General features: G+C 43.2%; 2 protein-coding genes across 3 annotated transcripts in view; one reads left to right on the forward strand and one right to left on the reverse strand.

The window, feature by feature from the left end:
- ANKS1B (ankyrin repeat and sterile alpha motif domain containing 1B) overlaps nucleotides 1–18,709 on the reverse strand; it is a 106,087-nt gene that overhangs the window by 18,273 nt on the left and 69,105 nt on the right. The window lies entirely within an intron of this gene.
- Nucleotides 5,147–9,637, forward strand: LOC142494586 (gastrotropin-like). Its single transcript, XM_075599035.1, has 4 exons — nucleotides 5,147–5,300; nucleotides 5,547–5,719; nucleotides 6,825–6,914; nucleotides 9,532–9,637. The coding sequence occupies exons 1-4, from the start codon at nucleotides 5,234–5,236 to the stop codon at nucleotides 9,583–9,585; spliced, it is 384 nt and encodes a 127-aa protein (XP_075455150.1). The 5' UTR covers nucleotides 5,147–5,233; the 3' UTR covers nucleotides 9,586–9,637.

Consider the following 18,709-nt stretch of genomic DNA (forward strand, 5'->3'; position numbering starts at 1 on the left):
TAAATGTATAATAACGGTCAGAGTGATGTGATTACCTCTGAGTAACATGTTGGTGAAGATTCCTAAATAAATGATTAGGGTATTTCAGCAGTCGCAGGGTGCTGGTACGAGGAGTGCCGGAGTACCACTATTCTTTCAATATTAAACCCAGGTTGGCACTTTTATATTTGCAAATTTGCCGTTCTGCTTTATACTAGAAGGAAAAAGTGTTTAATCGTGTGGTTCCACCCACCCGTCCGTTTGTTGTTGTTGTTGTTGTTTTTTTCCCGGGATACTAACCTCCGGAGGTGCCCTCGGTATCATCTCCTGCTGGGGGAAACAAAATGGAGTTTTAAAACTCCCACAGCACGCGGGCCTTGCTAAGCCGCCACATCTTCCGTTCTGGCTTCCTATTGGCCCATGTGTCTCAAGAGATTTAAGAGCCAGGTAGTACCGCAGCACCTCCGGAGTTAAGCATCTTGGGAAGCAGGGGGTCCATGGAGCTAAAATGAACCCTGTTCAGCCCCAAAGACCCCCTGCTTCCCACCTATGCAGAAAATTAGGATAGTTTACTTGCAATGTTCCTTTAATAGTAAGGTCCCTTTCGGTTCGGGACCTTACCAGGAGACAGGGACACATTGGACCACCTTATTACTACTACCCAAGTGATCACATAGCAATGATCCATAAAGATCAGTGCCATTTTGTACCAGCCTTAGGATGTTTGGGCCTCAAGGTGGCATGCTGGCAGCGGGGCCCCTTCGGTGGAAGTGGTGGGGGTACTTAGCTTGAAGAGCAGCCTTCCTCCTGCAGTGTTGCGGTGTCATGACGCCGTTGTCACGGCAACGTGTCATCAAGCGATGTCGCCGCGTCATGTGACTTCCCGTCGCCTTGACAACGGGACGCTGCAGGAGGGGGGTCGTTCCGGAGAACGTAAGATCCCCCTCACCACGAGACCCCCCCTCACCACACACTTACCTTGGGGAGGAGAGGTGGTTCTGCCGTTCCGGGTGGGGGGGGGGCAACGCGCTCCCTCCTCCAGTCGGGCGGAAGTCGGATCCCGGCACCGGCAGGAGAAGGGAGGAGCGAGAGGAGGGAGCTTAAGGCCATCCGAAAGCTCGGGGCCCACGGCAACCGCCTTGCCCCAAGGCGAGCCCTGCATTCTGTGATGCCAACTCCCGGCATTTAAAGGATTTAGTGCTTTAGATTATTGGTAATCAAGCACTGTACCACTACATTAGAAAAAAGTTACTTTAGCCTCTTATTATGCAAGAAACACACATGTAAATACATAGGGGGAAAGTTTCTTCCTATTGAACAGGTGTGGCCAACTCTAGTCCTCAAGGGCCACCAGCATGCCAAGTGTTCAGGATATCCCTGCTTCAGCACAGTGGCCCAGTCATAATGACTGAGCCACTGAACGCTGCGGGGTCGTGTGACGTCACGTGACCCGTTGTGTCATTTGACATCACGTTAGGGATACTTTGTGGTATTTGGGATATTTCACCTTTGGTTATTGTGACTGACCGGTCATTGGTCTCTCTCGGGACATTGTCCCGGGAGTCTCCGTTACATTTAGGGTTGTTTTCCCTCTCCCCTCTGTTCCCTCATCAGAGTGTTTTATGTCATCCGTACTACAGTATGTTTTGATCCGACACTTCATTATTTTACTGTCAGGAAGTTTTTCTTTTGTTATTATTTTTAACTGTTGTTGGTGTCTAGATGTATAGTTAATAAAAATTATGTTATTTTGAACTATTTCATGCATTTTGTGTTGATATTTTTCACAGATATATCTGAGTGCTTATTATAGGGTTTTCTTTGTGTCTCTGTGTGTTCTATATTGGTTTTTGACCCTTAGCACCGCCAATCCCATTTGCTATTTTCAGGGAGTATTGTTTGGCATTAGATATCTGAGCATTTATACGGCTGTTCTGATTGCGGTATTTTCTTTGTGTGTATTTAAAAAATTTTTTTATATATATATATATATATATATATTGGAAAAAAGGGGGAGAGAGAGCGCACACCCATAGCGTAAAATAGTAAATTTAATGAGGGGAGGGGGAGAAGGGGGTTAAGAAATGCGCTTACAAAAATGCAATAAAATCAAGCATTGTGTGATATAATCACCACCATCCGGTTTTTCTGCAGTAACTTGGGGCAGTCCCGGTCTAGCAGTAGCAGGATCAATATCCCAACAAGTGTCCAGGGCAGGCTGTCTTCAATGTAGCCGTGTTAGAGTCCTGGAAAGATGGCTCCTTGTACTTCAAGCCTCTGCAGCAGTCGCGCGGATCAATCTGTTCCGGCGCGCGGTGATGACGTCAGTGTCAATGCGTCTGTATATATATATTTTTTTTTAATATCTCACCCACTGCAGCACAAAACACAAGGCTCCCCCTGATGGAGCAGGTATGTCATAAAGGGAGATCGCGTTCTGCACAGAACGCGTTCTGTAATAAAGTTCCCTCCTTAGTGACGGAGCGATCTCGTGACCGCGAGTGCCGGACTGGGCCGTGGCACTCTTGTTCCCGCTTCCCACCTGGCACGCAAAGGGTTAAATTCACCTCTCCTTTCTTCTCATTACTACTGCAGAAATGACCTGAAATGCGCTGCCTGGCTGCAGGATATAAGCCATGTCATGCAGGAAAAGAGTTACATTGTATACACTGCACTGTATGGGGGAAAGGTCACACACCATTCTACTCTCAGTCTGAACGTGCCCAACTGTGAGTTCATTCCCCCTCAACCCCCAATAAGAAAAGAAAGCAGATAAGGAAGGTCAGCCCCATTTATTCCGGGAAGACTATCTTCAAAGAGAATGAGAACATTCCTGATAGTGCTATAAAGTACTCCACATTATTGAAAACTATTTAGTTTATTAATCTTTTTGAGTTTCCTCTCCTATTTTTCTCTTCACTTTCAAATGTTTTGTTTCCTGCCTCCTAAAATGTCATGTTTTTAAAGTTTCTTTAAAATATATTTCAAAACCGCCAAATGAAGAGAATAGATGAAGTTAACCTCCATTTTCCCCCTCAGAGGATTGGAACTGGGGTGGTCCTCCAAAGATTACATTCAGCTTTGAGGACCCCTAGTTTCACGAGACACAGTTTATTTTATTTTTTAAGGGGGGATTTTAAATGGCCACCCAATAGGAAGCTATGATGTTGCAGATTCTCCCTTGGACATGATATGGCAGATCGAGTGGACGCGTCCGCACGCTGAGCGAACAGACTGCTTTAAGGCAGTGTTCGCTTCCATGCGGCGTGCGGGTGCTTGCGCGCGGAAGCGGGAGGGGGCGCGCGTTGCGTGAGAAATCAGTCAAACTGATTTCTCAACTCGACAGACAGGTCACGTGAGCAGTTCGCCCAATGAGGGCAAACCAGCTCTGTGACGTCACTAGGAACGCCCCCAGGAACGCCCCCCCCCCCCCACGGCCCGTCTGGTATGGCCAGGGAAAGCACCCGCTTTCCCTCAGCCTCCGTGCGCCTCCGCATGGGCTGCGGCACCATGTCTGCAGCCTTAGTGGCCTGAGATTTGTCAGCCATTTTGTTTCCCATGATGGTGATTTAAACTGTGTTGAGCTTATAATAGTGTCGTTTGGCTCAGAGGAACCTACAAATCCCACCCTGTATGGGGTGCTAAAAAAAAAAAAAAAACAAGTTGGAGGAACTTGCTAACTTCCTAAAGGTTCAAGAGCGTTTGTGCGACTGTGGATCCAACATGGACCCAGGCCCCCATAGGGTAAGGGGGTGCTGCGTGAGGGGCTGAGAGAAATGCATAGGCTGCTGCACTTGTTCTAGTGTTAGAGGTTTGGGCTTCTGCACTGGGGGAGGCCCTGGCAGTCTGGCCCCTTCATTAACCAGTTGGTACGGTTGGCTACCCTGGCTGCAAAGTTGAGGCAAAACTGTAGCCCAAAACTGCACATTTATCACAGAAAAATGAATTTGGGTTCCTATGGGACTTATTTGGTGCAGTTTTTTGCTTTAGTTTTGACCCAAATTTGCAGCCGTGAGACTGATACATCAGGTAACCCTCATTATGCTGAGCTCTGAAATATGATAGATATATGAGAGAGATAGATGATAGATAGATAGATAGATAGATAGATAGATAGATAGATAGATAGATAGATAGATAGATAGATAGATAGATAGATAGATGTTTGATATATACATTTGGTAAAGCAACAAGGATGCAAGCTGGCTGACCAGTTCTTCTCTTGTGTTACCCGATGAAGAATCCTGAGAGGTTCGAAAGCTTATAACAGATCAACCACATGTAGGTCCAATAAAAGGTATCATACTCCCTACTCCCTCTCCCTCCTGTTACTACATATCCATTTAGTCACACAGTTCTAACAGGATGCCCGTACCTTGTTGGGGATTGTTACTCAGTCTCTGTCCATACACACGGAGAGCACATTTGAAACATGACAGAAAAAGAAACAAGAATAGAAAGATGACGGCCACAGTGCAGGAGAGAACCCCTGCAGAACCCCCTGGAGCGCTGCAAACCCGTTGGGTAGTCACCGTGCTAAAACAAACGTTGATTGATTGAATCAGATGACAGGAGTAAATGCAAAGTGATTAGTGATTTTACAATGCCAAAGTGCATTTTGGATGCGGGTGGTGAACTCTTTAGTGCAATTTATACCATATTGGGGCATATGTAACAAAGCAAAAGTGATGCCATTTTGGGACAAAACAAATGGCTCCAGATGTATCAAAGAATCAATACATACAATATGGTGCAGATATTTAGCCCCAGAGTTGTTCTACTTTTGCCTTAATAAGTAAAGTAAACCCCTTGAAATCTGATAACCAACTTGTTCCTAATAAAAAGGCATGAATGTGTGCGTGTGTGTGTGTGTGTGCGTGTGCGCGCACGCGTGTGTATGTGTGTATGTGTGTTTATGTGTGTGTGTGTGTGTGTGTGTGTGTGTATGTGTCTGTGTGTGTGTGTGTGTGTGTGTGTGTGTGTGTCTGTGTGTGTGTGTGTGTGTGTATGTCTGTGTGTTTCTTGTTGGGTTTTTTTTTACAGCCATTTCAAGCTGGCCCTTCCCCACAGGTCAATAACACCAATGCTAGCGATTCACCTGATTGCTCTGTCTGCATAATTCTGAGATAAGGGGTTATAATTTGGGAGGAGGAGTCAAATATCTCAGGGTTTATAAACCAGCAAAACCAGCCTATGTGTACTTATTATCCCCCCCAATACAGGCTAACCAGGCGTCTGAATCAGCAGCAGCAACATGGCTTTCAGTGGAAAATATGAAGTACAAACCCAGGATAACTATGACGCCTTCATGAAGCTTATTGGTAAGTAATATGTTTGTTGAATAGTATCTTATACGAGTACGTTTATGTAAAATAGGGGAAATAGTATAGACAAATAGTATAGACATTATATTGATCTGTCTGCTCAACTTTGACTTCAATCTTTTATGTTCACTAAAATTGTATTTTATGAGATTATTTCATAGAAGAGCCACAATTAATTGTTCCTGTAAATTCTGTGTGTAATACATACTGTACATATATTTCTTCTATCCCTTTTTGGGTTAGGCATTCCTGATGAGTCCATTGAGAAAGGAAGAGATTTCAAGTATACCACAGAAGTTGTCCAGAATGGCAATGACTTCATCTGGTCTCAGATCTACCCAGGTCACACCACCACTAACAAGTTTACCGTTGGAAAGGAGTCCGAAATGGAGACCATGGCTGGCAAAAAGTTTAAAGTAAGCCCTTATCTATGTTATGCACATCTACAAATGATCTGTTATATCTCTGTAGGAGGGGGCTAATGCATGTTCTATATATTGCACCTGATACCACAAACTGCCCCTTATAGATTTTACTTATTAGACATCTGAGGTACAGTCCCACGTAGAACCAAATTGAACTGTTGGCAGTGATAAGTCTACCATGTTAAAACTAAATAGGTCATTGAAGATAGACAACTATTGCAACAAAAGATTTTTTGAACGTTTCTCCTGGAAATGTGTAAGGCTGCGTCCAGGGTCAGCGCTTAGGCGCTGACCCGTGCTGAGGCGCGCTGACGCTTCTCAGTGAGCCCCTGTAGCCGCAATGAGAGCGGCTTTAGCAGGGGCTCGCGCACGCGTCCGCAAGCGTGTCTTATTACATTTTTAGATTTGGCGCTCACGGGAGCGCAGGGCCGGTCACGTGAGTGGTTCACCCAATGAGGGCGAACCAGCTCCGTGACGTCACAGCCCCTCCCCCCCCCCGACACGCCTCCGCACGGCTGCAGTCCTATGGACGCAGACTAATCCAAACACCGGGGATGTTCATACTGACATTATGCCTTTATTTGTATCTATTGTCCTCCCCTCGGTCTTTCCGCTTGGTCCTTTGCACTGAATGAGTTTTGCATAAGTCTGATTACTTTTATCATTGTTGTGAAGCAAACAATACTAACATTCAGTTCCTTTTGCAAATGAAAAAACTGGGCAATTTTCCAGACGGTCAAATATTATAATTAAAAACGTCACGTCTGGCATCAGAGGCCTAAGTCACTTAGAAATCGAACGTATTAAATGTATTACCATCAATAGTCCAAATTTGTACTTAATGGGACTACACCCTCAACTACACATGGACCTGTGACCTGCACTAACTTCTAACTCCCTACACTGCTGTTAAATGACAAGCACCTTCTAGCACCTTCTCATTCCATATTCTACTGTCCTGCAGCACCTCCTTACTTCATACACTGCTGTTCAATGACAAGTACTGAATCAGGTTGCTAGTTGGGACCTAATGTGAAAGAGCAATCTTATTATCTGCTGATAGCTTTAATATTGGTTTCAAAATATCTCATTACAGGCGACTGTGAAACTGGAAGGTGGAAAAATAGTCGTAGACTTCCCTAAATACCATCATACTGCAGAGATTTCTGGTGGAAACCTGGTGGAGGTACAGTAAGAGATGGGATGTCCTTTCCTCAATGGCTAAGCATACTGCTGATGGAGAATCTAATCACCTACATCGAATAACGCTCACTAACGGCAAATAAACTCTTGATTGATTTTTGCTATTTAGCAGAAGCTCCCCACGCCCCTGACATGTCAACCTGCTATGTCACTTACTCACCGACTTTGACGTAAGATGCAAGTATTGCAGAATGAACCTTAGGGGTAGAGTCTCAGAAGGTCGCTCATTTTTTATGGTTATGTTATCTCATTTTAACGTATACAAACCCGTAACGCGTATCCCCAAAGCTGCTTAACGCTACATTGTTTAGCCATTTTCCGTAAAAATATGGGAATCTTACATTTGAATAGGCCCTGTGCTTCTTCATATGCAAATCATATGGTAATGTGCACTTTACCTACCAACGAAGATCTTCAGATCTCTGTTATTGTTTAGGTTATGCTAATAACATAACAATATTTAGCACCTGCCCAAAGTTGCCCATACTCACTTCCCCACCCTGAAGAGCATTGCGTTATTTCTCCAAATAGCCTACAAGGTAAAAGGGAACCCATATGAATGGACAGAGTGCAGGAATTAACCCTTTCATGACGTGTTATACTAACAGATATATGGTGGAACACATGCTGCATAGGCTGCAACACAGCAACAAATAAATTAACAATTCTTAAGGGATTAACTATAATATGTTGATTAATGATGAAAGTGAAAGTTAGATATGTTTATTTGGCTTACTATTGTATATATAATTGATGGTATAAAGCAGGGGTGCGTAAACCGGGGGGGGGGGGTGAGATTATCTGCGAGGGGGTGCGGGGGTTACAGAGGCCCTGCGCGCTTCCCGAAGGCATTTAAATGAAATGCCGGGGAAACGGAGAAGGCCTCTGCATCTCTCTCTTACCTTGGTTCAGACGTCTTCTGATGACACGTCGCCATGGCAACGCGGTGTCATATGACGCTGCGGGGTCATGTGACATCACGTTGACATGGCAACATGACATCATGACGCCAGAACATCTGAGTCAAGATAAGGAGGGGTGAGGGGGCGCGCGAAGAGGGAACAGCCGGCAGGGGGGCGCAGGGGGGAAAGATTTCGATCCACTGGTATAAAGTAGGCCAGAATTAATGTACATATGAGAAAATGATTTTCAAGGAGACAGAAGTAACCAAACATAATATTTAATGACACAGAGTTCAGGCATTGTGTGTAAGAGAGAAAATATAAATTTCTTAACATATATAATATTCAACTATATACATTACAGACAACGAAAAACATATATAAACTTATTTACAAAGTACCCCATATGTGGTTGGGAAAGAGGTATTATGCCATGTGTCCCGTGCTCTCCTGCATTGCCCAGGTCAGGACACTAACAGATCACATCAACTGGGCAATGCTGGTAGTTACAGCTGTGCTGTGCTAACGTGCCCTAATAACGTTCTGTCCCTATGCGCGTGTGCAGTGCATTTTTCCTACGCTGCGGTAATCTCCGCTCAGCCAGGTAATCTTACGTTGGTCATTTTGCCAACAGACTTTACTTTTGCATATCATTAACGTTGAGGTTACCCGTTAATAAGGAAGATAATAAGGTCTGTTAACTAATTAGGTAAGGTAACGTTATTTGTCCTTATTTAGTGCACTTCTGAGGATCTACCCCTTAGTTATGAGAATATGTCTGACAAAAAATGCAGGAGTGGGGGTAGCAGCCTTAAAACGCCAATCCACAGCACAATAACCACGAGGAGGCTAAGAAGCCTAAGACAGGGGTGCTCAACTGCAGCCCTCCCAACAGGTCAGGCTTTCAGGATATCCCCGCTTCAGCACAGGTGGCTCAATCAGAGGCTCAGTCTCCAACTGAGTCTCCGACTGAGCCTCTGATTGAGCCACCTGTGCTGAAGCAGGGAGCATTGAGCCACCTGTGCTGATGCTGATGCAGGGATATCCTGAAAACCTGACCTGTTGGGAGGGGGGGGGGGGTCGAGGACTGGAGTTGAATACTCCTGGACTAAGAAATCAGGCCTGATGGGCAAGAGTTGTCATAGCTGCTAACAGGTATTCACAAGTCACGCTTTAGCACGTTGAGTAAACCCTCTGAAGTGCTTTTAAAGACAATAACATTGAGTCCTGGCTGCACTTTCTCTGCCGTGCATATTTTGTGAGGTAATGAAGACAAATTGACATGTGTTTAGAAACAAGCATGATCGAGTGTATCAATGGTCTGGTCCATACATCGTGGACATTCCTCAGCACAAAACATTGTTTTAACTGCAAGCACTTGAAAATATTTAATAATGGCCAACTATCGTGCCTCATGCGTATACACATATACATTACCACATAATTATAATTAATAATATTAACAGTATAGGGTGCAAAGTCAGTTGTTCAAAGGGACCTGCAATTCATTATCCATTACTGATGACAAAGCCTTGGAAATGGAGGGTGAGAAACTGAAATATTTGTATACTAGATATCTCTGTGTGTGTCTCTATTTAAGCAGAAAGTGATTTGTAAACAATTGGCCCTTTGTAATGAATCTCCAAATGTGTATTCATAAAATAAAATTGGGACTAAATATGTGTTCCTGTCTTTCAGACTTCTGTGGCTGGTGGAATCACCTTCCAAAGGATCAGTAAAAAGGTGGCATAAAATGGCCGCCCACTTTCAGCTGGAATAAATAAAATGATGTTTAATGATGTAATCTGTGAGTGTTTTTCTGGTGCTAGAGGGTGTCACTGGGGGAGATGGTGGTTTGTCACAAGTATAGCTAGCAACCAACCGAGAGTGCTCCCATGCGGCCTTGCACGTTACGCTCATCTGCCCAGTATTTAATATATCGCATGGTTCTCAGATGTAAATATTCAGATTCCTGAGGTTTGGTAATGAGCATGTCATGTCACTGTTTCACTTCCATTGTATTGGCAGGTCATTTCCCTAACATTTTACCCTGCTGCATTGCAAGGCTTGGGCAACCAATCCTGCCCAAGGTGAGGTGTTTGCTTTGTAATGTGAAGCTGGTACCACTGGTGGGCCGCTGCCAACCTCCCCTCTGCCCTGTCCCTTCCTCCGGTCTCAGGAGCGCGGGGGAGGAGATACACGCAGATCAGGAAATTACTGGGAGCGAGAGGTGAGCTGGGGATGAGATTGAGAGATGGGGGAGGGGAGGGGGAGATTGAGAGATGGGGGAGGGGGAGATTGAGAGGAGGGGGGTGAGAGATTGAGAGGAGTGGGAGATTAAGGGGAGGGAGGAGATGAGAGGAGGGAGGAGCAGGAGAGATTGAGAGGAGGGGCGAGATTGAGAGGAGGGGGAGGTAGGAGATTGAGAAGAAGAGAGAGAGGGAAGATTGAGAGAAGGGGAGAGATTGAGAAGAGGGAAGATTGAGAGGAGGGGAGAGATTGAGGAGAGGGGAGAGATTGAGAGGAAGGAAGGAGGTGGAGAGTAAGAGGAAGGGGGAGAGGGGAGATTGGAGGAAGGGGGGAGATTGAGAGGAGGGGGGAGATTTAGAGCAGGGGTGAGGTGGGAGATTGAGAGGAGGAGGGAGATTGAAAAAAGAGGTAAAATGAGAGGAGAGGAAGATTGAGAGAGGGGGTGGGATTAAGATATGGGGGAGATTGAGAGGGGGTAGGTTGAGGAGGGAGAGACAGAGATTGAGGGGGGTGAACAGTGAGAGAGAGGGGGAAGTGAAAGATAGGGGGCAGTGAGAGGGGGGAACAGTGAGTGAGAGTGGGAAACAGTGACAGATGAAGGGGGAACAGTGAGCGAGAGGGGGAACAGTGAGAGGTGGGAACAGAGAGACAGAGGGAACAGTGAGAGAGAGGGGGAGAGAGAGGGAACAGTGAGAGATGAAAGGGGAACAGTGAGCGAGAGGGAGAACAGTGAGAGGTGGGCACAGTGAGAGAGAGGGGGAACAATGAGAGGTGGGAACAGAGAAAGAGAGAGAGAAAGAGAGGGAACAGTGAGAGAGAGGGGGAGAGAGAGAGAGGGAACAGTGAGAGAGGAGGAGAGAGAGAGGGAATAGTGAGAGAGGAGAGGAACAGTAAGAGAGAGGGGACAACAGTGAGAGAGACAGGGGGAACAGTGAGATAGAGAGGGAACAGAGAGAGAGGGAGGGAGAGGGGGGAACAGTGTGAGAGTGGAGGGGGACAGTGAGAGGTGGGGGGCAGTGAAAGAGACGGGGACAGTGTGAGAGAGGGGATATTGAGAGAGATGGGGGAACAGTGAGAGGGATGGGGGAATAGTGAAAGGTGGGGCAGTGAGAGAGATGGGGACAGTGAGAGATTGGGGGGGGGGCAACAGTGAGAGAGACCAGGGGGGCAGTGAGAAGAACCGGGGGAACAGTGAAAGAGTGGGGGGAGGGAACAGTGAGAGAGAGGGGTGAACAGTGAGACAGAGCAGAGAGAACAGCGAGAGAAAGTGGGGGGGAACAGTGAGGGAGGGAGGGGGAACAGTGAGATAGGAAAGGGGGACAGTAAGAGAGGGAGGGGAACAGTGAGAGAGAGGGAGAATAGTGAGAGGTAGACGGGGGAACAGTGAAAGAGAGGAGGTGAACAGTGAGGCGAAAGGGGCAGCAGTGAGGCAAGCGGGGGCAGTGAGAAAGCGGGGTAGGGTGGGTAACAGTGAGAGTGAGAGGGGGGAACATTGAGAGAAGAGATCAGCACACAAACAGAGGGAGAGGAAAAGATCAACATATTTTCTACAGGTTTTAAACTGATTGGCCAGCAAGAACAAACTTACTCGTTGGTGTTATCCAACGAGCAAAAAGAAAAACCGGAAAAACAAATATATAAAATAAACCAGGTTATAATGCACTGTAAAATAAATAAAGTGCACTAAATCAGGAGGGTCAATTTAAAAGAATCCAAGTTAGGGGACAGGAGGGAGATCAGCACAGAGTGGGGGGGAGAGAAATGTTATCTGGGACAACACGAGGAGTTATAGGGAGCGATTATATGTGGCTATAGAAGTTATAGGGATTGGCTATAGGAGAAGTTATAGGGAGCAATTATATGTGGCTATAGGAGAAGTTATAGGGAGTGGTTATATGTTGCTATAGGAGAAGTTATAAGGAGCGGTTATATGGGAGAGTAGATTATGTGCGATCCTTTTAGTAAAAAATCGATTATCCCAAAAGTGAGACCTGAGCACAGTTGAAGGATGCTACAACTGTATCTCGAGCTTCTCAGTTTGTTATCCAGTCCTCAGTGTAGAAACAGAAGAAAGTTGATACCAGCACTCCTAATAAAGTGGAGACATACAGCAGTTGGTGCACTAGGGCCGGGGTACGCAAAGTGTGGGGGGCGCAAGATTTTTTAGGGCTGACCGTGTGAGGCCTCTGCAATGTCTCCTACGACACATCACCATGGAAACGTGGTGTCATGGTCACGTGACCCCCATGTTCCCATGACACCGAAGACAAGGACAGAGGGGGGCGCGATCCGGTGAGTAGAGCAGGCAGGGGGGCGCAGGGGGGAAAGTTTGAGCGCCCCTGCGCTAGGGGAACAGAAGAGGACAAAACAGATCAACTGAAAAATCACCAAATTCAGATGGAAGTGGAGAATCAGCAAGTCCCCAAATTACATGCACTCGAACCCATGAGTAGTTAGCTAAATGCAATATCTACAGTTTATTCAATGATTAAATCATATAAGTCTTAATGGTAAAGCATAAGAGCCTCACAAAAGATGCAAGAGAATATGTCAAGTTTAAAAATGATTTTATTAGGATATAAATAATTAAAATAAAAAGGGGTATACGTTGTCCAATGGTTGGCGACAATTGCTGAACCAACCGTAACCGTTGACCGTTGGGTCACTATGTGATGAATACTTGAATAGTCCCCAGTGTAAACGGTTTTTAAAGTCTAAGATTTACCAAATTGTAAGCCTCATCTGCAGAGGTTACAATGCAGAGCAGGATGAAGACACATCAGGAACATTAGGAGAACATTGAATCAGGGTCTGAGCCTGCTCATTTCAGGTGCTCGATCCGAATTATCCTCGGGTGGACAGTAATTTGCAGTAAAGGCAGTCCTCGGTTATCCGACACAATGTGTTACTCAAAATAGCGTTGGATAGCGAAATGTTGTAAAGCGAAACACGTTTTCCCATAGGAACACTGTTTAAATGAAAGGTTCCGTTCCTGAAGGCATTTTTAATGCTAAAATACACAAAATATTTTACGCAGGCAATAAGATATGCAGCACACACATAAATTATATAGTGCATATACTGTATATTATATATAATATAACATAATATATAATTTAATATAAAAATATAATATATTATATAGTATAATATAGTATAATATATATATTATATACACATAAACAACTTTGCAAAGCGTCGTAAGAGCGTTGGATAAGCCGTTTTGGCGTTGTAAAAATGAACATAGGTATGCATTGCATAGCATTGGATAAGCAATTCGTTGTAAAGCGAAGGGTTGTAAAACGAGGACTGCCTGTAGTTGCAAACACACACACACACACACACACACTAAACACAAAGCAGTGATAAGTGTTTATAAGTGAGATAAAGGCCTTTATGGCGCAATATTGCATGCAGCGCGATTCACAAAGCAGTGATAACACTGCAGTAACGTGCTTAAAAGGCTTTTTATCACCAAAACACAGTCATTGATAAAAAAAAAGTTGCGCCATAAAGGCATTTATCTCACTTATAAACACTTATCACTGCTTTGTGAATAGCCCCACTGTGCGTAAAGAACAGGACAAGTTAGTCCTTTGTTTGCATGTGATTTTAGATTGATAGTGAGCATTGGCGATTGGGAAAGTAAGGTGTGCCATGCACATTGTCGAAAGAGTGACTGCAATTAGTAATAATTGTATACACAGTCAGTGTCTACTACACTGTGGGGGACTAAAAAACTGTTTTGTACAGACAGAAATCTCTTTATACTTCTTACAATAGACATTGAAATGCAAAGAATATTTAAATATAAATCCACGTGCTTAAATAAAATAAAAAACTGGTAATATTTATATTGTCCAAAGGTTAGTAAAGAACTGCTCACCTATTAAACCGAAAGGTCCTTAAAATGGTAGGTGCAATGGGGGTTAATACATATGTTAGAGAAAATGAACGAAGAAGTTCAAAGATACCCCTGAATTGAATATGAATATTTATATTGTGCAATGAAAACATGATACCGGCAAACCAACTACATGTATCAAAGAAAAACTCATGGTACATACAGTATGGTGCAGATATTTAGCCCCAGAATTGTTCTATTTTTGTCTTGAAACAGGAACCCCTTCAAATCTGATAAGCAATCTGTTCCCAACAAAAATACAGTACTTTTTTGGTTGTTGCATCTCTCTCTCTCTCTCTCTGTGTCTCTCTCTCTCTCTCTTTATTACATCCATTTAAAGCTGGACTTCCGCACTGATCAATAACATCAATGTTAATGATTCATCTGATTGCTCTGTCTGCATAATTCTGAGATAATGGGTTATATTTTGGGAGGATCAGTCAAACAGCACAGGTTTTATGAACCAGGAAACACAGCCTATGTGTACTTATTATTGACCCCAATAAAGGCTAGTCAGGCGTCTGGATCAGCAGCAGCAACATGGCTTTCAGTGGGAAATATGAAGTACAAACCCAGGATAACTATGACGCTTTCATGAAGCTTATTGGTAACTAATATGTTGCTTGAAAAGGGTCTTATACGAGTACGTTTACATGAAATAGGGGAAATAGTATAGACAAGATATTGTTCTGTCTGCTCAACTTTGATTTCAATATTTTATGTTCACTAAAATTCTATTTTCAAGCAAGCAAATAGGAGATTAATTCATAGAAGGGTCACAATTAATTGTTCCTGTAAATTCTGTGTGTAATACATACTGTACATATATTTCTTCTATCCCTTTTTGGGTTAGGCATTCCTGATGATTCCATTGAGAAAGGAAGAACTTTAAAGTATACCACAGAAGTTGTACAGGATGGCAATGACTTCATCTGGTCTCAGATCTACCCAGGTCACACCACCACTAAGTTTACCATTGGAAAGTAGTCAGAAATGGAGACCATGGCTTGCACAACGGTTAAAGTAAGCACTTATCTATGTTATGTACATCTACAAATGATCTATTATATAGCTGTATGAGGGTGCTTATTCATGTTCTATATATTTCACCTATTATTCCATAAAACGCACCTCACAATGGGGTTGGAGAAGGTGGGGAAGTTGGATGTTAGAGGTATGTCAGGTAGGCTTCCTTGAAAAGGTGAGTTTTCAGGGAGTTTTTAAATGTTTGAAAGCAGGGGGAGAGTCTGATGGTGCGTGGTGGGGGGTTCCAGAGAGAGGCCGCAGCACAGGAGAAGTCTTGTAGGCAGGAGTGAGAGGAGGTGTAATAAGGTAGGATGAGAGGTGTATGTCATGGGCAGAACATAGGGGGCATTAGGTATGTATTTGGGGATGAGGGCTGAGATGTAAGGTAGGGCAGCGTCTTTGAGACCTTGGTAAATCAGAGCTAGGGTGTTACATTTTATTCTAAAGAACATTGGAAGCCAGTGTAGGGATATGTGTAGTGGAGCAGCAGAAGTGGAGAGGTGAGTGAAATAGATGAGTCTGGCAGCAGCATTTTGGAGGGATTGAAGTTGTGAAACCCCAACAGAAAGAGGGAGTGAAGATTAGGTGACACCAGAGAAGGAAACACTGAAGGAGTAGTTGGAAAGGTAGGACTTGAACCAGATCCCATTTGGAGTCTACAATGAGTGAAAAACGCTTGTTTTTTTCTCACAGCACGCGCGTTGAAAATTCAGTTTTATTCAACATCTTTTGCACATTTTTGGAGCTGCATTGCACCATATTTTCTCTCTTTATTTCATATATACCATGAGTCAGGTTTGCGCTCTGATTGTGCTACTATACCCTGTGGATATGGGGACTTATCCTGAGATAAGCTGTGCCTTCCCCAAGGTCGTTTGTATCACAATTTTGCATATTTTATTTATTTATCCTTTTTGGACCTTAATTATTATATTCACTCAATTCAATTTATATATTTCACTAGCGGTGGTTATTTTGTGCTTGTTTTGTCTTTTTCTACTGCGGTTAAATGACAAGCATTGAATCAGGTTGCTAGTTGGGACCTAATCTTATTATCTGCTGATAGCTTTAATATTGATTTCAAAATATTTAATTACAGGCGACTGTGAAACTGGAAGGTGGAAAAATAGTCATAGACTTCCCTAAATACCATCATACTGCAGAGATTTCTGGTGGAAACCTGGTGGAGGTACAGTAAGAGACGGAATGTGCTTTCCTCAAAGGCTAAGCATACTTGTGTTGGAGAATCTAATCTCAGCCCTAATTTCTCGCTATGCACCATCCCGGCTCTTGCGTTCTGCTCAAGGATGTCTTCTCTCTACCCCTTTTGTATCTAAAGCTCTCTCCCGCCTAAAACCTCTCACTCACTGCCCCACACCTCTGGAATGCCCTTCCCCTCAATACCCGACTAGCACCCTCTCTATCCACCTTTAAGACCCATCTTAAAACACACCTCTTTAATGAAGCATATGAGTAGCTCTGTGGCTGATACTTTACACCTCATACATCAACCTTGGCCCCCTGCAGACGCACTTACCAGAACACCTTCCTATTGTCTCTGTACGTTCTTCATACTTACCACTTAGATTGTAAGCTCTTTGGGGCAGGGATTTCTTTTCCTAATGTTACTTTTATGTCTGAAGCGCTTAGTCCCATTATGTGTTATATTATTATGCCACCTGTATTACTGCTGTGAAGCGCTATGTACATAAATGGAGCTATATAAATAAAGATATACATAGATACCTACAAGCATGATCTCATTTATCAATGGTTTGGTCCAAACATCGTGGACATCCCTCAGGACAAAACAATTTGTTAACTGCAAGCACATAAACTATTTAACAAAGGCCAACTATCGTGCCTCATGCATATACATATATACATTACCACATCATCTTAATTAATAATATTAACAGTATGTGGTGGAAAGTCAGGTGTTCAAAGGGTTGAGAAACTGAAATATGTGTATACTAGATATCTCTGTGTGTGTCTCTATTTAACCAGAAAGTGATTTGTAAACAATTGGCCCTTTGTAATGAGTCTCTAAATGTGTATTCATAAAATAAAATTGGGACTAAATATGTGTTCCTTTCTTTCACCTTCCAAAGGATCAGTAAAAAGGTGGCATAAAATGGCCGCCTACTTTCAACTGGAATAAATAAAATGACGTTTACTGACGTAACCTGTGAGTGTTTTTCTGGTGCTAGAGGGTGTCACTGGGGGAGGTGGTGGTTTGCACCAGGGCAAGTATAGCTATCAACCAACCGAGAGTGCTCCCATGCGGCATTTTAAACACACAGTGCGTAAAGAGCAGGACACGTAGGTGCTTTGTTTGCACGGCGTTTGAGACTGATGGTGGGCATTGGAGATTGGGACAGTAAGGTGTAATTAGTACTAATTTCTTAGTTTTCATTTCATTTGTAAACCACTGAAAAATAGTGTCATATGCAGTCTGTATCTGGTACACTCTGTGGGGTGCTACAAAAACGGCTTTATACGGACAGAAATCCTTGATACTTCTTACAATAGACATTGAAATGTAAATAATATTTCAATTGAATTACACGTACATTTAAAAACCTGGTAATATTTATATTGTGCCATGAAAACATCAGACCGGCAAACCAAGCTTTTCCCCCCCTTTTCATATCATAAACACATCCTGGTAAGAAAATCAGATTTACGTAACATTGACTGAATACATGAGTAGGTGTCAATTTTTTATAGCAGGGAATATGAAGCACTTTTTTGTAAGTGTTCTTTAAAAGCAAATATGGGGTATATTTTGTTCAAACATTTGCTAGTGACGAACAATTGATTTAAATACATTTTCAGCTTTCAAGCAAAATGTTTCATATATAGAAACGTTATCCACATCTATCTATCTATCTATCTATCTATCTATCTATCTATCTATCTATCTATCTATCTATCTATCTATCTATCTATCTATCTATCTATCTCAATCAGTTAGCAATATGTTTCAGTGTATATCTGTATATATATATATATATATATACAATTAGGGTGGTGAAAAATTCCTACTGATATAAAAAACATTTATCAAAGCAACTATATGTATAAATGTAATGTATACATACTATGTCATTGAAATTCATACATATAGCATGTATGTTATATATCTCTTTGATTTGCCAATTCATTGAAGGTTTCATGATTTAGCCAGTAGCCGCAGGTGAATGAAACTCCCAGCTGTGGACATTCTATGGTGATAGAAGCTCAGGGGCAGAAGAATGTAGAATCCAGCTCTGAGCATTCTTTAGCGGCCTCTCCCAAACATGCACCATAATTAGCAAGGGTAAACATGCCCATTAAACCAATGGGATTTTCTTCACTGATAAACCTGCTGCAGAAGAGACAGCCCTGCTGCATGGATGTGTATACACTGGTAAACCCATCTATAAACACTTACAGGACGTATTCATAAGGATGGATGAGATAAAGCAACGTTTACTAAAGTTAATGTATACCATGCAAGACTCAGCTACTATTATTTAGTGTGTCACCACCTACGTCTTCCCCTTCTCTACAAACAACTAACAAACCACTCATTGAACTATTTTATTCTGCCGTCCATGAGTTGCAAGGTCAGTAAGGTCTCAGCAAGGTCTCAAACATATACTGCATGTTGTCTATACAATAGCTCACTTTTGTATACTCAATACATATGTA

This window comes from Ascaphus truei, chromosome 5, assembly GCF_040206685.1.
Source record: "Ascaphus truei isolate aAscTru1 chromosome 5, aAscTru1.hap1, whole genome shotgun sequence".
Lineage (NCBI taxonomy): Eukaryota > Metazoa > Chordata > Amphibia > Anura > Ascaphidae > Ascaphus > Ascaphus truei.

Excerpts from the sequence above, each read along its gene's own strand:
- LOC142494586 (XM_075599035.1), top strand. The coding sequence starts at position 5,234 with ATGGCTTTCAGTGGAAAATATGAAGTACAAACCCAGGATAACTATGAC. Across the intron at positions 5,301-5,546 it reads CGCCTTCATGAAGCTTATTG|GCATTCCTGATGAGTCCATT; the intron begins GTAAGTAATATG and ends TTTTTGGGTTAG. Across the intron at positions 5,720-6,824 it reads TGGCTGGCAAAAAGTTTAAA|GCGACTGTGAAACTGGAAGG; the intron begins GTAAGCCCTTAT and ends ATCTCATTACAG.